Source organism: Vulpes lagopus, chromosome 11, assembly GCF_018345385.1.
Source record: "Vulpes lagopus strain Blue_001 chromosome 11, ASM1834538v1, whole genome shotgun sequence".
NCBI lineage: Eukaryota > Metazoa > Chordata > Mammalia > Carnivora > Canidae > Vulpes > Vulpes lagopus.
This window is the reverse complement of record NC_054834.1, coordinates 29180196-29207742: the sequence shown is the minus strand read 5'-3', so window position 1 is coordinate 29207742 and position 27547 is coordinate 29180196. Positions and strand designations below refer to the sequence as shown.

At 41.5% G+C, this 27547-nt stretch overlaps 1 protein-coding gene across 6 annotated transcripts in view; it reads right to left on the bottom strand.

Moving 5' to 3' along the window:
- Window positions 1–27547, bottom strand: part of DDR2 (discoidin domain receptor tyrosine kinase 2) — a 150993-nt gene that overhangs the window by 36722 nt on the left and 86724 nt on the right. For all 6 annotated transcript variants that reach the window (XM_041773660.1, XM_041773659.1, XM_041773658.1 and 3 more), the window contains one exon: window positions 25553–25661. In XM_041773660.1, the coding sequence (XP_041629594.1) occupies window positions 25553–25661 (109 nt within the window). The remainder of the gene's footprint in view (window positions 1–25552; window positions 25662–27547) is intronic.

The following is a 27547-nucleotide window of genomic DNA, read 5'->3' as shown; positions in this document are numbered from 1 at the left end:
AGTAAGAGGAGCCAGACTTACTCTCCTGGGTGAAACAATCAAAAAATGGACAAAGTACACAAAACACTGGATTTCAATACAATGAATATCAGACAACATAGGACGACAATCCCTGAGAGACAGAGGACAAAGATAAGTCCTACAGTGGCACCAGTTTACTACTGTGACATATACAGGCTGGAGCACAGTGAGTGAGAACTCAAGCAGAGTCTAGAGGATTCCCCAAATCAAGGAGACAAGGGTCTAGAGAAGCCATGGTGATCTTGGGTTGCCAGAGAAATACAGGATTCCTAGCTAAATTTAACTTTCAGATAAACAGGGGTGCCTGGGTGGCTCAGTCAGTTGAGTGGCTGCTTTCAGCTCAGGTCATGATCTCGGGGTCCTGGGATCGAGCCCGACATAGGACTCCCTGCTCAGCAGGGAATCTGCTTCTCCCTCTGCCCCTCACCCTGCTCATGCTCTTTCTCTCTCTCTCTCAAATGGACAAATAAAATCTTTAAAAATAATAATAAATTTCAAATAAACAATAAATTTTAGTGTAAATATGTATGATGTAATTTTTATTTTTTTGTATGACATAATTTTTAAAGAAGCAGGCATGTGCAGAAGCAGATGATAGAACATATAATGAAAAAAACCAATCAACTGAAACTAATTCAGAACTTATATAGAAGTTGGAATTTAAGAAGAAGAGTATTAAAACAGTTATAACTATATTGTACATGTTCAAAAATACAAGGTCAGCCACTGTGGGAAACAGTACAGAAGTTCCTCAAAAATTTAAAGAAGAATTACCATATGATCCAGTAATTCTACTACTACTGGGTATTTACCCAAAGAATACCCAAACACTAATTTGAAGAGATGTGTGCACCCCTATGTTTTTTGCAGCATTACTCACAATAGACAAGATATGAAAGCCACTCAAGTATTCATTGACTGATGAATGGATAAAGAAGAAACAGTATATATATTTATATATACGTATATATTACTCAGCCATAAAAAGAATGAGATCTTGCCACTTGTAACAACATGGATGGACCTAGAAGATATAATGCTAAAAGAAGTAAATCAGAGAAAGACAAATACCATATGACTTCACTTGGATGTGGAATTTGAGAAACAAAACAAATTTTAAAAAGAGACACACACACAAAAATCAGTCTCTTAAATACAGAGAACAAACTGGTGGTTGCCTGAGAGGAGGTGGATGGGGAAGATAGATGAAATAGATAAAGAGGACAAAGTCTACACTTATATTGATGAGCACTGAGAAAGTTGAATTGTTGGATCATTATATTGTACACCTGAAACTAATACAACACTGAATGTTAATAATACTTGAATAAAAATAATAAAAACAAAAAAATAAAAATATAAGAAAAGCTACAAGTGATATAGAAAGAATATAAATCAAATTTTAGAGGTGAACCTGACTGAGAAAATATACTGGATAAGATTAAAGGAAAGTTATACATTAAAGAAAAGATTGGTGAACTTAAAGACAGCAATAGAAATTATCCAAAATGAAACCATGACAGAAATAAACCAAATAATCAACAATAAAAAATAGAACGTTAGTTAATTTTGGAACAATTTCAAACATCTTACTATACATGTAAATGGATTCCTTAAAGAAGAGGAAAAAGAAAGACCAAAAAAGTATTTGAATAAAACATGGTAGAATTTTCTCTCAAATTTGAGAAGCTCAATGACCTGAAGCACAAGAAACATGAAGAAAATTATGCTACCGTACATCATGATCCAACTGCTTAAAACAGGTGATAAAGAGAAAAGCTTTTAAGCTGCCAGTTTTAAGCAGTTTTTTAAGTTTTAAAAGAACATATCATGAACAGAGGACCAAAGAAAATGACAGCAAATGTCCCATTGGAAAGGGTAATTACATAGTAAATATATAAGATGAGTTTCCATGTTATTTACATCTTTTTAAATGGTAACTGACTATTTAAACAAAAACAGTAACAATATACAGTGGGGTTTGTAATATACACCAAGATGAAATGCATGAAAACAATAGCATAAAGGCTAAAAAAGGTAAAATGGAAGTTATCCTGTTGGAAGATTTTTATACCCCACATAAAGTGATATAATATCACTTAAAGATAGACTTTATTTAATTAAAGATGTACATGGCAAATCCTAAAGCAAGCACTAAAATAATATTTTCAAAAAGATTTATAGCTAATCAGTCAGCAAGAGGTGAAATGGAATCATAAAAATTTCAATTCACTGAATAGAAGGCAGAGAACCACAGATAAGTTATAAGTAAAAGGATGAAAAAAAAAGATAAACCATGAATACTTAATTTTTAAAAATCTGGAGTGGTTGTATTAATACCAGACACAATACATTTTAAGATAAGAAATAGAGATGGTACTTCACAATGATAAAGGAGTTAGTTAATCAAGAACACATGACAGTCCTAAATATTTATGCATGTATCAGCTTCAAAACAAATGAAAAGGATTAAAAAAAAAGACTGCAGGGAAAAACTAACAAAACCACAATTATAGATGGTTTTATATCTCAATAATTGGTAAAACAAGTGGACAAAAAATTAGTAAGGATATTGAAGATTTGAACAACATTATCTACTAGTTTTACCTAACTGAACTTTATAGAACTCTACCCAACAAAAAGTATAAATTATTTTAAAGTGCATATAAAACCAAGATAAACCAAGATAAACCATATTCTGAATCATAAAAGAAATCCCAATAAATGTTAATTATTCAAGTCAAAAAAGTATGTTCTCTGTCATAATGCAATTACTATTCAGAAAAATAATAGTGGAAAGATACCTGGAAAATTCCCAAATATTTGCAAACTAAATAACACTCTTCTAAATATGCCATGGGTCAAAGATGAAATCAAAAGGGAAATTAGAAAGTATTCTGTACTGTAAGATAAAGAAAATACAACATAACAAAATTTGTGGACACCACTTGAGAAGTACTTATGGGGAAAACTATCACAATAAAAGCCTATATTAGAAAAAAGGAAAGATTTTTTTTTAAATATTTTATTTATTTATTTATTTATTCATGAGAGACACACAGAGAGAGAGACAGACAGACAGACAGATACAGGCAGAGGGAGAAACAGGCTCCAAGCAGGCAGCCTGACATGGGACTTGATCCCAGGTCTCCAGGATCAGGCCCTAGGCTGAAGGCGGCACTAAACCACTGAGCCACCCAAGCTGCCCAAAAGGAAAGATCTTAAAACTATGATCTCAGTTTTCACCTTCAGAAACTAGTAATAGTAGAGCAAATAAAACACAAAGTAATTATAAGAAAGAAAAGGATATATTAGTGGAAATCAGTGAAATAGAAAACAGAAAAATAACAAAGAAACTTTATAAAAGCAAAAGCTGGTTCCTTGACAAGTCTTAAAAGGAAAAAGAATCTCTAGCTAGGTTGACTTGGAGAGAAAAAAGAAAAAAAACACTACCAATATCAGGAATGTAGGAAGTTACCTAGTTACAGATACTACAGATGTTAAAAGTACGGGAAGAAAATATTATAAACAATATTATGCCAACAATTTCAACAACTCTGATAAAATAGTAAAATTTCTTGAAAGATACAAACTACCAAACCACACTTGTAAAGAAATAGATAAACTGAATATTAAATATATAGTCAACAACATTTCCACACACACAAAAAAAAAAACCCTCCAGCATAAGATGGCTTTACTTTTGAATTCTAACAAATATTTCAGAAAGAAAAAATACCAAGCTCTCACCAACTCTTCCAGAATATTAAAAAAAGGAGAGGATATTTCCTCATTCATTCTATGACATCATATTACTCTAATACAAAAACCAAACAGGAACATTATAAGAAAACTATACACCAATAACCATCATAAACAGAGATGCAAAATCTCTAAACAAAATTTTAGTAAATTGAATCCAAAAATGCATAAAAAGGATAACGTGATGACCAAGTGGGGTTTATTCTAGGAATGCAAGGTTGGTTTGACATTCAGAAATCAGTCTATGAAATTCACCACAAACTTAAAAATGAAACTATATCATCACTTCAGTAGATACAGAAAAAGCATTTGATAAAATCAAACATCCTTTTCTGATAAACATTCTCAGCAAACTAGAAATAGAAAGGAACTTCCTCAGGGCACCCAGATGCTCAATTGGTTACGTGTCCAACTCTTGATTTTGGCTCAGGTTATAATCTCAAGGTCATGAGATCTAGCCCTGTGTCAGGCTCCATGCTGAGTATGGAGCCTGCTTAAGATTCTCTCTCTCCCTCTCTCTCTGCCCCTACTCCCCTGCTCTCTCTCTCTTAAAAAAAAGGAAAAGAAGAAAAGAAAAGAACTTCCCTAATAGGAACAATTAAAACAGAATATTATGAAAACCTATATGCCAACAAACTGGACAACTTAGAAGAAATGAATAAATTCCTAGAAACATTACAAGCTACCAAAACTAAAGGAGGAAGCCATAGAAAATGTGAACAGGCCAATCACCAACAATGCAATTGAATCAATACAAAAAACTCCCCCAAAATAAAGCTAGATGGTTTCACAGGCAAATTCTACCAAACATTTCAAGAAGAGTTAATACCTATTTTTCTTAAACTATTCCAAAAAATACAAGAGGAATGAATCACCCTGATACCAAAACTGGACAAAGGCACTACAAAAAAAAAAAAGAGAGAGAGAGAGAGAGGATCCCTGGGTGGCTTGGTGGTTTGGCACCTGCCTTTGGCCCAACGCACGATCCTGGAGTCCCGGGATCAAGTCCCACATCGGGCTCTCGGCATGGGGCCTGCTTCTTCCTCTGCCTCTGTCTCTGCCTCTCTCTCTCAATCTGTGTCTCTCATAAATAAATAAATAAATCTTTAAAAAAAAAAAAAAGAGGACTACAGGCCATTATCTCTCATGAATACAGATACAAAAATCCTCAACAAAATATTAGCAAACTGAATCTAACAATATATTGTAAAAATCACATACCACAATCAAATAGGACTTATTCCCAGGATGCAGAGGCAGTTTAATATCCACAAAACAATCGACATGATATGTCACATCAACATTAGAAAGGATAAAAACCATATAATCAGTTCAACAGACGCAGAAAGAGCATTTGACAAAGTACATCTGTAATGTCACGTGATGCTTCTAGAGACAGTGTGGTGAAGCAAAACCATACACAGCCACTTTGGCCAGAATCATGGCCACCAACCCCCTGAAACACTTCTAGGTTCCTGCCCACTACATTTTCCAAGTCAAATTTGAATCAAGGGACGAACATGGGAGCTAGTACCATTTTGTCTATTCTTGTCAGATGTATAATTTTTCCATCTGAGGTGACAGCTTCTACCAATAACCATTATGCCTGAATCTCAAGTATGATTCTGGGCTGTTCAGGAATGAAGCCTCACATTCTCAGATTCTAAACCCTCTGGGATGTGAAACTGAAAGAAGGAGTAAGGATGAGGAAATATTGATACAGGATGCCAGTGAGGCCAAGATTACCAATGGGTGAGGTCAAAGAACATTTCAGAAATCACTCACAGGGCGTGTCCTCTCTTGTGGGCCACCCCTCCATGCAGTGGAGGCCATCTCCTGATTTTAGCGCTGGTGCTTAGTGCTTCTCAGGGTCAGTGACTTAATGGCAAGGAGAAGCTTCTGGACACCTTTATCCCACATGCCACTTGCACCAGTCCAGTTTGGCATTTGGGACACAAGCCAGCTACTAATAAACTAGACCTTTGCTTTCCTTTTGTTATTGTCCCCTGTGTGTATATTTCCCCTGAGAACCTTCTGGGGAGGGGGCCTAGGCTGGCCAAGGCAGGCAATTCTTGCTCCTTTGGCTATCATTCACATCATGGTGCTCCCAATCCCGATCTTGACTCCTGAAATACAGTTCCTCACAGTTTTCAAAGTGCTGTCCCTGTGTTTACATCTGGTTTACCCTTACAATAACCCTACATGGTAGACAGGACGTGTATTACTATTTTCAAACTACACGTGAGGAAGCCAGTTAAAGTCTCACAGCTATTAAGTAGTCCTAATCCAAAATTAGTCCAGCGTACCAGACGGTCCCCGTCTGCTTTAACCACAGGTGTGACACAATGCAAGCTGTTTCTCCCAGCATGCCAGGCTGAGGCAGGAGCCTTGCAGATTTAGTAAGAGAGTTGGCCTCTGGCCCCTTCCCTTGCTTCTGAAACCAAAGCTTTGTTCGTGGATCCAGACCTATCTCCATCCTCAGCACAATAATCTACTGTTTGTTCATGGCTTTCCAGATTCATAGGGTTTTTAAGTTCCTATTTGTATTCATCCATTCATTCTGTGATTTTATTTTATGTTATTTTTTTGGAGCACTATGGGAATACAGCCATAAACAAAACAAAGTGCCTTTTGTCAGAGTCTACATCCTAGTGAGGGGAAACAGACAATAGGCAAATAAATACATAAGACGAGAGAAGATGGTAAATGGTGTGAAGAAAGTTAAGTGTGGAAAGGTAATAGGAGCTTTTTCCTGCAAAGTGATAAGAAAGGCTGCTCAGATAAGGGGACTGTGAGCAGAGACCTGAGTGAAGGAAGCCAGTGAGCCAAGTTACTCTTAGAGGGCGGGATGTTTCACGGAAAGGGAACAGGAAGTTGAGAAAAGAGTCTTCTTGGTTGTTTCAGGTACAAGGAGGTGGCACACATGAAGTGGAAAAACTAGCTTAAGTTACTATCCAGCATTGTCGCTTTGCAATGTAATGAACCTGGATGCCACCAAAGCAAGCATTTTTGAATAAGAATAGGACCAATTTTGGTAAATTCTCCTTCCTCTGATTTCTGACATTTTTGGTGTCTGTTTTATAGCCTTAGGTACATAGTGCTTTCTCATATAATTGTGTGGGAAGTCCTATCTCCCCTCAGATGGCAAACTTTTTAGAGGGAAAAAACAGGGGAATGAGGGGGGTTATATCTTATTCCATTTTATTTCTCAGTGCCTATCTAGGGAGACAATAGGTGCTCAAAAATACTGAGAAAAGAGCTAGGTATCAATTAGGAGTAAGAATAAAGTTGAGTAAAGTAATGTCTCCCTGCAAACCTTACCCCCTAGACTGTTCCATTTCAACAAATTCCATTCTTCCAATTACTTAAGCCAAAAATCTTGAGGCCACCCTTGACTCCTTTCATACTCCATATCCACCCCATCAGCTGATAAGAAATCCTGTAAGCCACCCTAAAAAATTCCCATAACCCATCTACTTCCCACTTATGCTGTTACCATTCTAGGCCAATCCACTGCCTCCTATTCGCCAGGAATAGAACAAGCACCTCCTACCTGGACTTACTTGGTCCACCTTGCCCCATGTATCTAGAAAAATGTAAGTCAGACCCTGTAACTCTTCTGCTCATCGCCTTCAGGAATCTCCCACCTCACTCATAATGATATTAAAACCCACGAGTGGTCTCCAGGGACCTGTGGAGTTGGTCTCTGGACCCCCATCCAGCACACTCCCCCATCTGGCCACCCTGATCTCCTTGGTGTTCCTCAAGCACACTAAGTATGCTTCTTTAGACATTGAAGTAATTAATTTAGTAATAGTAGTAATCTGTGCAGGCTGAGGAAAGAGGAGTGAAAGACCATATTTCCTATTAATTTTCACACGTTAACAGATCTGAAATCTGAATGCAGCTTACAAGCAAATGGTGAATCATAGCTTAACTGTCTGGGTTTTTTTTCTTCTTTTTAGAGTTACACAAAGTAATGACACATGGTAGAGTCAGCAGAGTCTTAACTTTGATGAAGTACAGTAACCATAGCATCCATTCAGAAGTAGTTGTCAAGTGTCGGACAATGTGGTGTTTTCTCTCATTTCTTCATATTTCTCACGAATCACTTCTCCATAGGTAAGAGTTTAAATAACCACCCAAGGAGGGGTGTCTGGCTGGTGCTGTCAGTTAAAAGACCAACTTTTGGTTTTGGCTCAGGTTGTGATCTCAGGATCATGAGATCAAAGCCCATGTCAGGCTCAAGCTGAGCTCAGAGTCTGCTTGGAATTCTCTCTCCTTCTCCCTCTGTCCCTCCTGCTCTTGCTCTCTCTCTGCCTCTCTCTCTAAAAATAAATAAAGAAATCTTGAAGAAGAAGAAGTAGAAGAAGAAGAAGAAGAAGAAGAAGAAGAAGAAGAAGAAGAAGACTGCCCAAGGCCGTTCATTGAGTAATTACTAAGTTAAGCCTCATGTCAGGCTCTATGTTGAGCACAGGAGTCTGCTTAGAATTCTCTCTCCTTCTCCCTCTGGCCATCCTGCTCATGCACTCTCTCACTCTCTCTCTCTCTCTCTCTCTCAAAATAAATACATGATTTTTTTTTTAAATGCCAAAGCCATCCATTGAGTAAATACTAAATCACTTTAGAATCTGACTTGAAAGACTGCCCTCTTGGCTACACAACCTCTAAAAATAAAGAGATTTCAAATCCATTCTGGTATCCGAGCAAAGGTCACATCCCTTCTGGGTCTCAGTTTTCTTGTGCAAAAAGTGAGGGAGCTAGATTAGCTGTTTTCCAAGGCAAGGGTTCCCAAAAGCCAGTCCATGGACTGACTGCTTTAGAATTGCTTAGGAAGATTGTAGAACATATGGTTGTGAACCCCATCTTAGAGGCTTTTCTTTGGGAGATCTGAAACTGTGCCCAGGGACCTGCATATTTAAAAGATTTCCCAGGTGATTCTGCTGTACAGCCAGGCTTGGGAAGCATCGCTCCCAGGTCCCTTCCAGCCTGGACACATGATGATTCTCTGGGGCCATTCCGAAGTCCAGAGACATCCACACTCACAGTCCCACTGGGCTTTCATTCCTGGCTATCATGCATCTCTAGTCACTGGGCCACAAGTGTAATGAGAACTTCTGTTTCTCAGAACATCTAAAGTAAACCAGAAATGGGGAAAGAGGGTCGCATGGGGTGAGTCATGATAATGTTGCAAATAACTTCTCCACCAAGGCACTGCTTATCCTGGGAACTGCAACCAGGAAGTTTTAACAGAGTGCTGCAGCTGAGCCGCTGTTATGAAACATGTCCATATCTCCTGGGCTCAGGAATCCTGTCTATGTTATGCTCTGACTGAACCTATAGAGGTACTTTCCATACTTAACAAAGAAAGGGAGAGAAAGAGAGGGAGAGAGATCCCACCTAGGATACTCTGCTTGGTGTCAGAGGAGCACCAGTTCCCCTCCTGAGGCTCTTTGCTACCCTGATCTGTTCCTGTGTAAGGGCTGCAATCCTCACAGTGCACTTGGGGACTAGCAGCATCCCCACCACTGGGGAACTTGATGCCAATGCAGAGCCTCAGTCCCCACCTCGGATCTACTGAATCACTCTGAGGGTGGAGCCCAGCCAACTACGTGGTCACCAGCCCTCCAGGTGACACTGATGCAGCCCCAGTTTCGTAACTGGAATAACTAGGGGATGAAAGGAGACTTCAGTTCTCTATATATTAAAAAAAAAATCTACCTGTTTCAGTGATTCCCTCCTCCTCCTCCCCTCCAGCCCTTCCCTCACACAAAAGGGTGTAAGCCAACCACGTATGGACAGCAGTGGCAACACCATGATGAGACCTGGAAGGCCTCCATGATCCATGGTAGATGTGGCCCTAGACCTCTGCCTGGGGATCAGGACAGGTCAGGAATGACAGGTGACATGTTTATTCCTGCTAGGAGACAGTTGAGGAGTGAGAGGTAAACCTGTCTTTTGGGAGTCAGTCATCCAGTCTATTAGCAAATCCTACAACTCCTACTTACTGCTGATTTCTTGAGTCCAGCCATTTCTGTCCTTCTCCTCACCTCCCATGCAGGGCCCAACCTCCGCCACCTCACAACTGAACTACAATAATGCCTTCTGGCTCTCTTTCTGGTTCTTCCACCAACTCTTCTCCACACAGCAGCCCACACGGGCTTCCTAAAACCTTATTTTGACATGAACCAGCTTTTCAGACTGCCCGGGACAGTGTGGCCTGTGTGGTCTGAGGGCTTGGCCTCAGCCTACCTCTCCAGCCTCACCTTAGGCTATCTGCACATCTACACTCTCTGTGTCCCAGCACACTGGGTCTCATCTCAACTTCATCAATGCAGAGTACCTTCTAACCTCTGTAGGTCATGTTCCCTTTACCTGGAATGTTCCTTCCCTCCCCTTCCTTACCTGCTGACTTTTGCTCATCCCCCAGCTCTCAGGGAACTACTCTGAGCCCTCGGGGGAAATTAGGAATCTCTGTTACATGCTCTTTTTTTTTAAGATTTTTATTTATTAATTCATGAGAGACACACAGAGAGAGACAGAGACACAGGCAGAGGGAGAAGCAGGTTCCCTACAGGGAGCCTGATGTGGGACTCGATCCTAGCATCCTGAGATCACAACCTGAGCCAAAGGTAGACGTTCAACCATTGAGCCACCCAGGGGCATGCCCCTGTTACATGTTCTTATAATGCACTGGTTCCCTTTTTAGTGTTCTTCATACTTGTAATACAAATAATTATTTGTTTGGTTTTAGTCTCTCCACTAAACAGTGTCATATGGCCAGGGAGCCTCTCTGTTGCTTCCCTAATTTCTAGTAGGGTGTCTGGCATTAACTGAGGGCTCAGTAAATATCTGCTTAAAACGTGACAAAAGAAGAGTTTTCTGTTGTTCGTAATTATGAGGCTTAAAAACAAAGATCTGGGAAATCAGACAAAGGTAGCCCTGACTAATGATGTTTGACCAGACCTATAAGACTTTCTTGTAATTGACGGTCATTACGTATCTCTTGCAACCCATCTTTTTGTTCATGTATTTATTTAACAACTGTATGTATTTAATGTTAATGTTAGTTTACTTAACATCCATGAATTTATCTAACAAAGAAGTTCCTGCTCTGAAGGTCCAAGGTGAACAGGATAGACAAAGTGACTTAGCCCATGGATCTTACATTTTGGTAGAGGAGAGAAACAAAAGGCAAGAGATTTGCAATAATCAAATGGGCGATCAAACTGTCTATTTGACAATAGCTATTATGCAGTTGTTACTATTTTAGACAGTAAAAGCTACGGAAAAACCCTAAAATATGACAAGGGGATAAAAGAGGTGGGTCGCGAGTGCTTTTAGGTAACAACCTTCACCAGATTTTCTAGTTCCCTTGTACTTGTTTACCTCCTTACTGAAATTATAAGCAATTTTGAGAATAGTAATCAGGTCAGACTCTTTCTTTTCCCCCTCTCAGCCACTGCCAACACATAGTGCCCATTAGATGCTCAATACACACCTGGCAAATAAATAAGTAAGCAAGAGAATACAGGGATAGAGAGATGGATGGATGGATAGATGGATGCAAGGCTGAGTGAATGGAGCGCTGAACTCTTGAGGGTAGGTGCTGTGACTGATTCACGTCTCCAGAAATTATTCATTTCTCAACCATCTCCAAATGATGGTGAGCAGCAGAGATGCCCTTTCAAGGGCTTGGAGGGCATTTGCATGAAAGGAAGAAAAGCTCTGGCATGAATATTAGTCAATGGATACTGGGTAACTGTCCAACAAGCTGTGCTAAGGAGAGATCTCCAAGCTCTGGTGATGAGAGGCACAGGAGATGGGAAAACAGATGGGAATCACACTGTATGCCTTGATGAGGGTCCTCAACTCAAAGCCAGAGCCAAGCTCTCAGCCCACAGGTATTAAAAACCTTTTCCAGACAATGGGGGTGGGTCTGGAGGTCTAGGTGCTGGGATCAAAGAATATAAGAATAAGGATGGGGAATACAGAGATAAGAGCCAGAGAAGCAGCCATTAGGCAAAGTTTCTTGGTGAATCAGTATTCCCAGGGGCCTCAGAGAAAGGGCACAGGAAAATAGACAAGCTGATCTTGGATGGCCTTTCTCATCCTAGTGGGTCTTTGGAACCAGGATAAGCTTTGGCCCAGGGCAACCAACGTGGCACTTCTCAGCAGTACCACTGTGGTTTTCCTATTGACTATGCCTATTTTTGGTAAACTCCTTCTGGGGAAGGGATCTCAGCCAATAGCAAAGCTCAGAGTGCCAAGTCCTAAATGTCAGGCCCCCTTTCCTTTCCCCCCAAGCCCACTTCATTTTTTTTTTTTATCAGATTCCATCCATCTGTCTCTGAACTCCACATCATGAAAGATAAGGAAGCATGAAAAGGCAGAGAACAGGCAAGAAAAGCAAGAGACCCGGCAGCAAAGAAGTGTGTCCTGAATCTGCCTGCTGAGCTGTCTTGGTGGTTCTTGACACTTCCGCTACCCGCCGATCTCCTGGACAGAGAAGCCAATTCCCTTTCCAGTTTCCCAGAATGGAAAAGTACCAGTGCCGGCTGCCGCATGCCCAGGGAGAGCTCCATCCGTCCTGAGCTCCGTTAGGGCCTGGCAGGCTGGCTGAGGAGAAGCAGCTGCCACTAGGGCCCCAGCTTCCCAAGAATTATTTTCATGCCGTGCTGCCAAGGTTGAGAGCCTGAAAGGGCTGCTTGTTCCGTGATGTTTACCATCTCACTGCTAGCTCCAGACCACAGGCTGACCTGTCAATGAGTGTCCTATATGCAGCTTCCAGGAAAACACACACATGGCACATGTGAGGCCCGGGGCATGGAGCACTGACACCTGGGCCTTGCTGGGCGCAAGTAAGACAAGACTGATCAAGAGTGGGGCTATTGGGGTCAACCAGGGGGCCCAAGACGATCTATGGTCTAAAAGAACATCTGCAATCATAGACTTTAGAGCCAGGAAGGGGCTTCAGGAACCAACGCCTCCAATGGCTCTGTGTTAAATATCAGAACCTCGGAGCCCCCCAGAAGCAAACTGAGTTACTTAGGGATGCGCTGCTGACAAGTGTAATTAGGGCTGAAATTCAGGTCTCCTGATCCCTGGTTACTCTTTCTTCAGCCCCTGGCTACCATGATGGATTTCTTCCAATTCCAGAAAGGATAAGATGATCTCGTTAAAGAAGCTGTTGCTTGGGTCCCTGCTCCCAGCAAACCCCACATGGGAGGCTGCTTCAAACTGGTTCGCTATTCAGGTAAATATCTGCACAATGGGATCCTGCTAAGAGCCAAGGAAGATTACTTGGGTTCCTCTACGTACACGGAGCTATTTTGCCAGCACCCCTTTGGCCCAAGTCGAAATCCCCCTTGGGATTAGCCCTTTAGAATTGCAGCTTTCCTAGAAGCCCAAATACTTCCCAGAAACCATTGCTGCAGAGCTCCAGAAGAGGGGTCCCCAGGCTGAATGGGATTCCAGGGTAGTAAAGTGAGGGCCAGCCAGGATACAGTCTTCCTCCTGGCTCACAACATCAGTGACGGCTGCACGGTGAAATGGTGTGTCCTTCCCTCTAACAAACAGGCAAGCTGAGGGGACGGCTAGGTTGCCATGAAGGTCAGGAATCGAAAAGAGAAGAAAAAAGCAGGGTTTGGAAGCTTAAAACTAGATCTGCCACTTCCAAATTATGTGACTCCAAGACAAGTTCCTAAACCTCTCTAAACCTGAATCTCCTCGTCTTTCAAAATATTGCCCAAAGGGTTGTACAGAGACTTCATAGAGTGAATATGCAGGATTTAGCATACTTCATGAAGTACTACAGAGCTCCAGAAATGACGTACAGAAGGAGGAAGAAGGGATTATTTGTTTTAACTATTACGTGTTCACTCTTTATTGAGCAATTCAGAGGTTTTATGGCCTGGGGAAGGTACTTACCTTTCAGCTCTCGGCTTAATGGTAATCCTAGTATTTGCTTATGGGAATGCTACATGCAAGGAAAGAGGGGCTAACATACATCAGGTACTTCATAAGGTTTATTTTTTTTTAATTTTTATTTATTTATGATAGTCACAGAGAGAGAGAGAGAGAGAGAGAGGCAGAGACATAGGCAGAGGGAGAAGCAGGCTCCATGCACCGGGAGCCCGACGTGGGATTCAATCCCGGGTCTCCAGGATCGCGCTCTGGGCCAAAGGCAGGCACCAAACCGCTGCGCCACCCAGGGATCCCCTTCATAAGGTTTAAAGCATAGTAACACTTAGAGAAGTAATAACAGAGGTTAGATGTTATATATATATTTTTAAGCTATTTTTACTCTGACTCATTACAACAAAGGTTGGAATTGGCTTCCAAGATTGTGTGAGATAATAAACAAACAAATGAAGGTATGTATGCTAAGGGGAAAGAGAATAGGGACAATAAGATGAACTGGAGAGCTAAGGTTAATGTCGGAAATATATTACATTTGGATCTAGCCCTCTGCTGGTGATGGGCCTCAAATCTGGCTCCGAGTTTCCCACTAACCAACGCGCAAAAAGCACACCATAACCGGTTAACGTGAATCAAGATGGCAATAAGAGTCAACTTTTTAGTCCTGCTTCCAGGTGAGATGGAGTAGCTTGCAGTAACCAGTGCTCTCCCTGAGAATATCTGGAAGAGCTAGATAAAATTCATAAAGCATCTCTTTGTAAGCATCTGATTGCTGCCTGATGTTTAAAAAAATAAATAAAAAGGTTAAAAATGGTCAGAATATCCAAACAGATGTTTCTCCAAAGAGGTTGTGAGGAAAGGGGACTAGCGCTTCACAGAAGGGAGAATTTGAGAGGTGATAGAACTCCTGCAGCCGCGTTTAGCCAGTCCTCAATTCTGGAGCAGGAGCAGGAGGTGGACTCTGGGCTTTGCACAGACAGAGCATCACTCGGGGGCAAAACCCCAGAGCTCTTGAGGGAGACCAGAGATCCCTCCAGCCAGCAGCATTTTTCTTGCTGAGCACATTTGCCAAATGCATAGCTATCCATCACTGTTGAGCAAGTTTCTCAATAAGAAAGGCTCTAACCATGTCCTAAATATTGGTCCAACCTACTAAAAGCAAACAAACTAAAATTATAGCTTTCCCAAGGTGGATTTGCCCCACCCCCATAGCCAGGGCTCCCCCTATGCCAGGATGAATCATTTCTTAAGCTGGCCATGCTGGTACACAGAAAATGCACTTCGTTGTTTGGCCTGATATCTTGAATAGAGGCTATGGCACCCCAAAGGTTGAATCTGAATTCTGTTCCTATCATGCCAAAAGTCAGAGCTTTTGGGTACATAGCTGGGTAAATTTAAGCATGTTTCCCTCTATTTACAACCTCTAAAATGCTCTGCTGATAGGGCCAAAGCAGTGAGACTTTAGGCATTTGAGAAAAAGCACAGAGGTTGCTCTGCCTCTGCCCAGGGCTAGAGCTCTCCGGGCCCTCAGACACCAGGAGGGTGGACGCCTGGCACTTCACACCAGCAGCTGCAGCTAGAGGGCTTCAGTCCCCATCCTCCTTCTGGCTCACTCCCTCTGTACTTGGCATCCCCATCATTCAAAGGGATGATACTCTTATGAACTCCCTCTCGGGTTCCTCACGTCTTTGTGAGATCAAGTCTCAAATGGCAGAATTTAGATGCTTTTTTTTTTTACAGAAAAATACAGAGAGCCCTAGAGCCCCTTGGCCCCCTTCCTTCCCGCCTTCTCCTCATTCCTCAAGCACTTACTGATTGCCTATATAAGCCAAGTACTGTGATAGGTGTTGGTCATGACTATGCAAGAGATCACTGCCACACCAAACAAGACAAAGACCAAAGTCATAAACATCAGTGAAGCAGGGGGGGAAATGTTGCATATTTTTTAACAACTCATCACCTCCTACTTACACCCCTTCCCCCAAAACCTCACTGTTTTGAATGTCTTAACTTTTACTTTACTTTACTGTGTATGCATCCAAACCACGAAAAGTTCTGGGAGGCCTAATCTTGCCACATCCATGCTCTTCAGAGTCCTGCTGGCTAGGACCAAAAGCTAAGTCAACAATCACAGTATTCTCCCTCAGAAAAACACACTGCTGTGGATAAGCTCTCCTGGGCACAGGGCCCCGTGTCCCCTTGGAGTCAGGATGGCCAGAGTTCAGGATTGTCAGAAGCCCCCAATTCCCAAAGGTAACTTGAGTCTTTCTTGGAAACCACAACGGACCATAATGGTCACTAATGAACTCTTTTTTTCTTTCTTCCCCCATCATCTGCTAAATAGAAACCATTGTTTTATGGTATTTGGTTTATTTTATTTTCCTTTTCTTCCAAAAGTAACAAATCACAACCCTTAATATTTGCATGTAACGTTCCAAAGCCCGTTAACTTCCCTTGTATCTCATTTGGACCCCCTATAATAGCTGTGTGAAGTGCAGAGAGTGGAGTTTATTCCCTCCATTTTATAAGTGAGTAAAGTTGTATACAGAGTTTTACCTAAAGTCACAAAGCTAGATAGTGACAGAGCTGGAATCAGACTCTAGGTCTCTTGATTTCCATTGCCATGGTCTATTCACCAACCACATTGGCATCACATTGTGTGTCAGCACTCACTCTCCACACTATCTCAGGGTCAAGAAGAACCACCAAGTTGGGGAACAATCTAGACCAAGGTACTGCCTGTCTACATCTTAGAATACGTTGGTCTCAGATTTGTTGAAATATGATACAAGGGGCGCCTGGGTGGCTCAGTTGGTTAACCATCCAACCCTTGATTTTGGTTCAGGTCATGATTTCAGGGTCATGAGATCAAGCCCTGTGTCGGGCTCTTTGCTCACTGGGGAATCTGCTGAAGATCCTCTCCCTCTTCTCTTTTCCCTGCTCATGCTCACTCTCTCTCTCTTGCTCTCTCTCCCTCTCTTAAATAAGTAAACAAACAAATAAATAAAATCTTTAAAAAATATGATAGCAAAAGGAACCTGCATCCTGGTTATAGGATATAAAATCAATACACAAAAATCTGTTGCATTTCTATACACTAAAAATGAAATATCAGAAAGAGAAATAAAGAAAACAATCCCATTTAAAATTGCATTAAAAAAATAAATAAATAAAATTGCATAAAAATACCTAGAAATACACTTAACCAAGCAGGTGAAAGACCTGTATATCAAAAACTACAAAGCATTAATAAAAGAAATCAAAGACGATACAAATAAATAGAAATATATTCCATGCTTATAGATGAAAGAATCAATATTGCTCAAATGTCCATATTCTCCAAAGAAATCTATAGATTCAATCAAAATTCCAGTGGTTGTTTTTCAAAGGGATAAAAACAGATAATTCTAAAATTTGTATGGAACCACAAAAGAATCTGAATAGCAAAAGCAGGGATCCCTGGGTGGCGCAGCGGTTTGGCGCCTGCCTTTGGCCCAGGGCGCGATCCTGGAGACCCGGGATCGAATCCCACGTCGGGCTCCCTGCATGGAGCCTGCTTCTCCCTCTGCCTGTGTCTCTGCCTTGTCTCTGCCTCTCTCTGTATGACTATCATAAATAAATAATAATAAAAAAAAATTTGAATAGCAAAAGCAATCCTGAAAAAGAAGAATAAAGCTGAAGGCATTATGCTCCCCAATTGCAAGATACTTTACAAAGCTGTAGTAATTAAAACAGTGCAGTATTGGCATAAAAACATACATATAGATCAATGGAACAAAACAGAGAACCTGGACATTAAAAAAAAAAAAAAAAACAGAGAACCTGGACATAAATCCACACATACGTGGTAAGTTAATTTACAACAAAGGAGCCAAGAACATACAATGGGGAAAGGACTGTCTCTTCAATAAATGGTGGCGGGAAAACTAGGCAGCCACATACAAAAGAATAAAACTTGACCACTGTCTTATACTATGCACAAAAATGAACTCGAAATGAATTAAAGATTTGAACATAAAACTAAAATCATAGAACTCCTAGAAGAAAACATAGGCAGTAAGTTGCTTGATGTGCGTCTTGGCAACAATTTTTTTAATCTGATACCAAAAGCAAAAGCAGCAAAAGCAAAAATAAATAAGTGGGACTACATCAAACTAAAAAGCTTCTGCACAGCAAAGGAAACCATCAACAAATGAAAAGGCAACCTGCTGAATGGATGAAAAAATATTTGCAAATAGTATATCTGGTAAGGGATTAATATCCAAAATATATAAAGAACTCGTACAACTCAATAGCAAAAACACAACAACAACAAAAATCCGATTAAAAAACAGGCAGAAGATCCAAATAGACATTTTCCAAAGGAAACGTACAGATGGCAAAAAAGTAATGAAAAGATGTCCAACAACTGTCCATCATCAGGGGAATGCAAATCAAAACCCCAATGAGATCTCACTTCCCACCTGTTGGAATGGCTACTGTCAAAGAGATAAGAAATAACAAGTGTTGGTGAGGATATGGAGAAAAACAAATCTTTATGCGCTACTGGTACAAATGTAAATTGGTGTAGCCTCTATGGAAAACAGTGTAGAGTTTCCTGAAAACATTAAAAATAGAACTACCATTCCGGGTGGCTCAGTCAGTTAGGCATCTGCCTTCAGCTCAGGTCATGGTCTCGGGGTCCTGGGATGGAGCCCTGCATCCAGCTCCCTGCTCACTGGGGAATCTGCTTCTCTCTCTCTCTCCCTCTGTTGCTCCCCCTGCTTGTGCTTTCATTCTCTCTCTCTCTCTCTCTCTCTCTCTCTCTCTCAAATAAATAAATAAAACCTTTAAAAAAAATAGAACTACCATGTGATCCAGCAATTTCACTTTTGGATATTTATCTGAAAAAAATGAAAACACTAATTCAAAAAGATATATGCACCACCACCCCTATGTTCACCACAGCATTATTTATAAGAGCCAAGATGTGGAAACAACCAAAGCGTCCATCAATGGATGAATGGATAAGGAAATTGTGGTATATTGTACAATAGAATCTTAATTATGAGAAAGAAGGAAATCCTGCCATTCGTGACAACATGAATGAAACCTGAGGGCATTATGCTAAGTGGAATAAGTCAGAGTCAATACTCTATGATCTCTCTTAAATGGGGAATCTAAAAAAAACAACAAGAAAAACAAGCTCACAAACATAGAGAAGAGATCGGTGGTTGCCTGAGGTCAGGGGTAGAGGGGTGAGAGAAATTGGTGAAGGGGATATAAATTTACTTAAAAATAAAATAAGAAATCTAACTGTTGTAAGGGGCAGTGGAAATAATGAGCATCCTGGGAGGAAGGACGTGGCATAGCATTTTGTTATCACCGGATGAAGACAAAGCTTGTGATCAGAAAGCATTTGTCACATACTGAGGATCCCAAAGTTCTGTGGCTCCTGGTTTTGGTACCACCGTAACCTCCCTCTTGCCCTCATGACCCCTCGATGACAAACATCTCCACACTCTCACTTTCCTATTGTGCTCTGTGCCTTTTTTTAAGCTCACATGCTCTCCTTTTTTCTTTTCATCTGGCCCTAACCAATTCCTTCCTGTCCAGCTCACTCTCATACCTTCTGTATTTCAACCAGGAAGACACTGAGGACCTGACCCGGGTTGTGTAGCACATGAACATCCTGTGAGTCTCACACTCCAAGCGGCAGTTAGAGCACAGAGGTCAAGAATATGCTGCTGGAGGTGGATCGCATCTTCCCTTCGCCACCTCGCGAGCTCTTTAATCTTGAGGGAGTCACCTAATGTTCCTGGGACTCAGTTTCTCCCTTGTGAATAACAGTATGACCTAATTCATAAGATTATTGTGAAGATTAAATTTGCTGACACCCACTTAGAATAGCACCAGGAATATATTAAGCGCTCATTGAATATTAGTTGGTACCCTTCTTTGAACTCTGCATTCTCTTTTTCCCTATTTGGCACAACCAGGGATGTTTGAGGGGCAGATGAGCTTCTGTTGTCCCCAGAGAAAGATCCTTTTACTGGCAGGAAGGATACCAAAGGCCACCCTCAGGCTAGACTTGACAAACAAACACACACACACACACACACACACACACAAGCAAGAAAGCCAATCTGGGCTGCATCAGGCATTGCTTGCTTCAGAGAAATTCAAGCAGGGAGGTCCTTCCCAGAATTTTTATCTCCCTCTGAGGGCCCTCCTCAGCCGAATAAAGCAAGCAAGCAATCTCTCTCTCTCTCTCTCTCTCTCTCTCTCTCCCTCTCTCTCTCTCTCTCTCTCACACACACACACACATATATACATACGCATAACACTAGCACCTCATATCTGGTTTCAGAAACCTGAAACTAGTACCACAGGCTCATTGCATGACCCCCACCAACCCTCTCGCACTCTCTGAGCACATGAATAAGGAGAGCTCAAGGAAACAAAAATGATTCTGCAATTTGGAAATGTGTGTAAATAACTTAACTTATATCAGCTTTGGTGGGAGACAAGGGGGTGAGGACAAGAGGACAACTCTGTGCAGAAAGGAACCAGAGCATCTCTGGAGCTTTGGTTTCTTTGCGAGGGTGAGTCAGTCCCAAGAGGCTTTCTAGCGCCAGCCTAGCTTGCTGGGTGTGCTAACAAGACCAAGGCTACAAGAACAAGCTCTGTATGATCCTGTTAGTCTTCCCCTATTCCTTGGCCTCAGGTCATCCCTCAAACCCCAGTGACCCCTCTCCCCCATCAATGCACACTGGCAGTCACAAAAGGAAACCATGAGGATGCCCAACTATTACATGATTATTGGGGAAAGTTATTTCCTTACTGACTCCCTGGTGGGGCTGGATGGTTTCAGTGGAAAGAACTTAGAGCCAGGAGACTAGCGCCATGAGTTCCTGCTTTACCATTAGCTAGATGTGTGCCCATGGATGAATCACTCATCCCCTTTGACACCACTTTCTTTATCTGTCAAGTGAGGAAGAGGGACTTGAATATCACTAAGGTCCATTGCAGCACAAACGGCCTAGGATGCTAGTTTGCCTAGACCCGAAGAACTTACTGGAAGGTAGGATTGATGCTGGAAATAACAAAACCCCAGTGAGGAACCTAAAACAAATCTGGAGTCTATAGGACAAGAATTCCTCCTCTCAAAATCCCAACCCCTTCATGTCTTTGTCTCTGCCCTGAGAGAAGAACATTCTAGACACCAAAAGAGGACTCCCCCACCCCAGGGCTCTGAATCACTAGTAAGTTGCCTGCTTCCTATGAGGGGAAAGCATGGAATGGAAACAGGAAGGAAGCCCCAGCCCTGCCCTGCCCTGCCCTGGCTCCATACCATGGATCCTAAATGCCTGGGTTGCCTGTTAGGGAAAAAGAACTGTTTTTCCCTTTTCCAAGTAAAACCAGTTATCACAGGCCAAGTCAGAGGGTGAGACCAACTGCCCTTGTGCTCCTCACAGACAGCAGTTATCGGGTTGATTTGGTGAGTCTTTAGGACCTCAGACCCCTGGGCTTGGGTCCGGGGTAATCAGGTCACTTTTATTCATCCTCCTAGCTAGAAAGTCATGAGATTCTGGGCCCTGGCTGGCCATCGAGGGAGAAGCCTAGAGGAGTCTGACCTTGCTGGCTGATCAAACAAATACTAAAGCCCAGAGCATTCTTATGCTTCATTGTGAAGTCTAAAGACTTCTCTTTCTCCTGGAGGTACTCCCAGGCTCTCCTGTTGAGTCCAGTAGCCCAGCCCAAGTTGAGAAGGAGGCGAAACTTGACCCAAAGACTTGCAAGAGGATGGAAAAGCTGCCTCTTTGGGTCCCTCACTCACCCTCCTCCAGGCAGCCCATGTGAACCTCTCCCTCCCTCCAGCAACAGCTTATGCTATTCCTTCTTCCTGAAAGACTTCTTGGACCCACCTCCAGAGACAAAAAAAAAAAAAAAAAAAAAAAAGCCATACAAAAGGCTTCTAGTATTATGAGACTCCTGCATATTAGGCTGGGGCAGCTATTCTGTACCCAATCTGTCACTAGGGGGCATTTTTAGGGTACTTTTTTTTTTTAATTTGTCAGCTATCTTCTTTGTGCTTAACCTCAAAGGCAAGCTTGTAATGAAGCTCAGATTATAGATTTCTGAGTCTGAGAAGTGCCCAGGAGTTGGGGACAAGCGGATTTTCTTACAAAGAGCCACTCAAGGTCAGGGACCCTACTTCCAAGCCTAAAGCCCATCCATATATTCCAATATAGGCAGTAAGGCTCCCACACCATAAAATCATAGTAAGTTTGTGCCAGAAAGGCTCTCAGAGACCATGTAGAACAACTTCATCTCACTACAGGAGAAAGGATTAAGGAAGTGTGAAGAGAAGTACAACGGCATGCTTAATGCTACACAACTAATTTAAGACCAACCCAGGGTTGTAACTAGGTTGTTCCTCAAAATAATCTTCTGAGTGAGTTAAATACTATGTTCTAAGTGAACTGCAAATCATTCATCAGAATGATCTAATAATATCCAAGTCATTTGTTGATTTGTAGGAACGTTTTTCAGAAACTGTTGGTATGACTGTTTGACAGGGATACCACTAGCTAGCTGACACACCTGAGCCATGATTTTGACAGAGGAAACTGCCTTGACCTTTCCCAATGACTTCCGTCACTGAATCGACAATCATCAGGACCCAGTCCCTGGGGCACTGTTACAACTGGAAGATGACTCAGCACACTGCCCACACTTTAGAACTGTGTGTGCATACTCCTGCATGTCAGTATTTCCGGGGTGGACCTGCAGAGCCCACACCGCAGCCCCCAATGGTAACACCACCTTCAACACTGCCATTACTGGAAATGCCACCACTACCACCTGCCCCACTAACCCCTTCACTGCCACTGTCAAAGCTCTGGCGTTTTAGAGTAGTGAGCCAGCAGAGTGCTGCTGCCATCATGTCTCGTGTCATGATCTACTACCTGTACTCTGCATCCCCTGAGGGGTGACGCCAGCAGCCATGATGAAATCTCTAAAATGGACTTAAATTAATGAGCTTATTTTAGACTCGGTATTATTAAGTTTAGTATTTAGCCCAGTTGCTTTTTGTCAGCCAATATTTCATATCAAGTAATCTATTAAAATATGTGTCGATATTTTTACAATTGGCTCTATATAAGATCTGTTTATAAGCCAGTTCTCCTGACTTAAATCCAAGATGCCATTTAGTTATTCCATGTGGCCAACCTGTGGGGAAAACATAAGTGGCCAAGAATTTCCATCTCTCAATAGATACCAATAAGAACTTCTAAAAAGTCACCTATAAATCCGTAGGCATGCATTTATTATATACCTACTCTACATTCATCAGTGTGCATGCCCTAAGACTCCACGACCCCCCAGCTTGGTGACCAGATCCTGTAACATGGATTACAATATCCCATTGCTTGCCTTCAGCTTACCCTGGTAGAATAGAAAAATTGGTAGAGAGATGGATTAGTTTGTTAACGTATTTCAAATACTCTATGTTCCTATAAAGATCTTTGCAAGTCAAGACCTTTATTTATTTTTCCTTGGCAGAAAGATCCAACAGAAATAGGTGACTGCAGGAATAGGGAGAAAAGGTTTAAAGATAACTCTTTGGTGTCTTCCAATAGCTCGTGTCCTGCCACAGGGATCCAGCAGGGTTCTCTCACACAGAGGGACAGTTCCTCTGGTTTTACCCATTAAAACACCCCCATGTCATTCCAGTCTCTGTGGATGTGCCTGGCACCAAAACCTTTGACCACTGTGCACACATAGCGACTCTTCCTCGGAAACCCAATCTGGGCTTGTTAAACATAACAAGAGGCAACCACACTTCAACCAGATGAGAGGAACCCAGAGGAAAAAATGAAAGAACAGTGAGTCCGAGTTCAGATCTGAGATGTGCCAATTAAGCTCATTGTAAGAAAACAGTAGGGCACTGGGTTTATTAAATCAATAAATCTTTGGTTTTAAGGTGTTTTAATTATAGTTCCTTTTCAGGTATGAAGAATATCCCATGGAGATGGAATTCTGGTGAGGGGTAGAGGGTGAGAATTTTCACAACTACCCTCATGCTACATGAAAAGGACAAAATAAAAATGTCCTCAAAAATCCAAATACATCATGGAGCACCTAGAACTCTCATACACTATTGTGGAGTGGAAAATTAGGAAAAATCCCTTCAGAAAACCCTTTGGCAGTATGTAGAAAAACATATTGTATGTAGCATACAACCCAGCAATTCCGCTTCTAGGTATGTACCCCAAAAAGCTGAGTACATAGTTCTAGCAAAAGACCTTTATGAGAATGATTGTAGCAGATTTGTTCATGATGAATGCAAACTGGAAACAATCCAAATTCCCATCCACAGTAGACTGGATAAATAAAATAGTCAAACAAAGTAACATTATACAACAATGAAAACAAACAGTTGCCAACTGCATGTAAGAGTAGGGATGAATGTCACAAACAACACAATGAATGAAAGAAGCCAGACACAAAAGAGTATTTGGGGATCATCTGCTTTCACTTATATAAAGTACAAAAACAGGCAAAAATTAACCTATATTGTTAGAAAGCAGGATAACATTTAGCGTGGGGTGAGCGTGGGAAGAAGTAACTGGAGAGAAGCATGAGGAGAGCCTGCCTTCCAAGTCTGGTGAAGCTCTGTTTTGTAATCTGGATCCTGCTGATGGATGTATTCAGTTTGCAAAATTCATCACATTGAGCACTTAGACTACAGGTACCTTCCTATATTTTTATGTGTTGACATGAAAAATTGACTTCTGTCCTTCACCCTTCCCTGTATTCAGGACTGCCCCCCGGTAACTCTTTATGCCATTCCACTCTGATGCTGGGCTTGGCCATGCCATGCACTTTGGACAATGAGATTTCAGTGACTGAAGCATCAGCTTGCAAAATGCTGTGCATTTCTGCTTCTGCTCTTGCTCTTGTGCAATTTCTGCTAAAACATCTCCACACTACTCTGCTGGAGGAGAGCAGAGCCAAGGTGCCCGGTCATCAGAGCCAACACCATCCCCGATGAACCAATAACCAGCTGACTCCCGGATATGTGCATGAACCCAGAGATCAGAACAACAGTTCAACCAAGCCCAAACTAAATTACCAGCACTACACAGGTTGTTAGGAGGCACTGCTGGGGTAATAGACAAGGGATAAAACCGTATACTTCAATTTAAAGGTAAAATATACATGTAACTTTAAAAAAATGAGGGAAACTAAAAAGATTTCTCTTAACACATGTATTTTTTAGTATGGCCACACCCGGCAGGAAAGACTGCCCACAAGACGAAGGTCCCAAAGGCACAACAGGACGTCCAAGTAAAACACAAACCTGAACCAGAGAAAAATAACTGAAAATCCAACTTGCAGAGGTTCTACATGGCATCTAAAAATTCTCTCCTTCTCTTTCTTAGAAGATGCAGAAGCAAATGCCTGCTTCTTCCACTTTTTTTTTTTTTAATTCCCATTTCCTCCACCCTACTTTTTATCAGGAACTCTTTTTTGATAGTCAAGATGTTATACAGACACAGGACATTAGTTTCTGATTCTATTTTGGACATGTTCATCATGAAAGTAAGAGGAAGGAAGGAAGGAAGGAGAGAGGGAGGGAGGAGGAAAGAGAGAGAAAGAAAGAGATAAAGAAAAAAGAGAGAAGGAAAGAAAGAAGAAGGAAGGAAGGAAGGAAGGAAGGAAGGAAGGAAGGAAGGAAGGAAGGAAGGAAAAGCAAGAGAAGGAAGGAAGGAACCCTTTGGGTACCCTTGGCAGAGTCTTTCCCAGGATGAACACTGATGGACTCTTCCAGCATGTGGCTGAGCAATGGCTGTGTTACCTGGATTAACCTGAGCTTTTGCAGAACTCAAGATGGGCAGCAGCAGGAGCAGCATCAAGGGCATCCTGGGAACGGAGTTCAGCTCACAAGATGGTGTTGGAACTGGAGACTGCAGCCCACCAAAAAATTCGAGAAAACAAGAAAGAGGAGAGGAAATGAGTGACATAAATACTGTCAACATGAATCAATATGACTTGTACGATTATATTTGTGTTCTTAGAGTTTTTATTTCTATATCAAGGACTTCAAATCACAGACTTTGAGAACCATTGGGACACTCAAAAGTCACATCATGTAGGAATTTCCAAACTCTATTAGATTGTGGAATTAAAATTAGCAAAATTTTAGACAGGCAACAAACTTTTACTGAGATATAAAACTACCCAAATTGTGAATGGTGAGAAAACAAAACCTATGTTTATGAAGTTTTCATAATTTTGATATTGATTCCAAAACTAAACCAAGAAAAACATTCAATGGTGTTAATGTGTTTGCCTTTCAAAAGATCTAAGGTCAATATTGATCCTGACTTTACTGGCTCCTGAGTGGTAGGTACCTGGGATTCTGTGTCTTTAAATTCCCCCAAATGACCTGTGTGGTAAGGGCTTAGGGTTGAGACACTGAGTATGAACTCACATTCAGCTTAATAGAAATACATACGGTTACATATGGAACATTTACAGATATAGGCATATATACAGGTTAGCATACACACATGGTCTCTTTGCTGTGTCGGCCAAGAGGGCCTGGAAGCCAGACACCATGATGTCCGCAAGTAAGCCTGGTGCCCCCATCTTGGTTTTCAATACTCCAAAAAAAGGAACCAGAGTTCCCTGGAGACGTGGCTGATCCCAGGTCTGGGGCAGGACACATACAGAATCTTTTAGTGACAGAAATCAAGAAAGCATACACCCCCCAAAATGATGGGGACATATCAAAGGGACACGGGAACCAACTGAAAAAGTTCCCAGTGGCCAAAGCTGGAACATCTGGAGTGACAAAATAAATAAAGTAGTATTGGATTATAACTCAAGGTATAAAATAAATATCTACAAGTCCGTGTTGATATAAATAAATGATTGAATAAACAAATGGGGAGAACAGAAAAATTTCCCATTCAAAAAAATTCTAAATAATTTAGGCAGACACTCTGCTCTTAAAAGAGTTGACACATAACCTCTCCCCTTAGGGTGAACTGCGCACAGTGACTTTCTCCCAAAGAGCCCAGTATGGACATGGAGACAGGACCTCTTCAGCAGAGGAACTTGATGAACACTACCTCAAGCCAGGTGATGGAGGTTAGCCTCACCACTGATAAGTCATACTGATACTACATATCCTGGATATGATGTGATGAGAATGGTACTTAGCCTCTGTGGTTTCCTCCTAAAAACTCATTACCTCAGTCTGATCATGAGAAAACCATCAGACGGATCCAAATTTAGGGACATTTTCCAAAATCCCTATTGAGTAATCTTCAAAACTGTCAAGATCACCAAAGACAAGAAAGTCCAAGAAAAAAAAAAAAAAGAAAAAAGAAAGTCCAAGAAACTGTCACAGCTAAGGGAGACTTAGGAGACATAATAACTACAGGTAGTGTGGTGCCCTGAAGGACCATCCTGGAACAGATAAAGGACATCAGCAGAAAACTGAGGACTTCTGAATAAAGTATAGACTTTAGTTAATAATAACGTATCAACATTGGTTCATTTACTGTGACAAAGGTCCTATACTAATGTACGATGTTAATAATAGGAGACACACTGGCTATTGGATAAACAGGAATTTCATGCACTATCTTTGCATTGATTCTGTAAATATAAAGTTGTTCTAGAATAAAAATTTTCTTCAAAAGTTTCCTCCAGGTAACACCAATCATCAACCAAACACTGGATCCACTGTTATAAATAATCTGTAATACATAATTATAAAGGAAGACAAAATCCCGTTCAGCTGGGGTGATTAAAGAAGGTTTCATGGAGAACTCTGATCTGA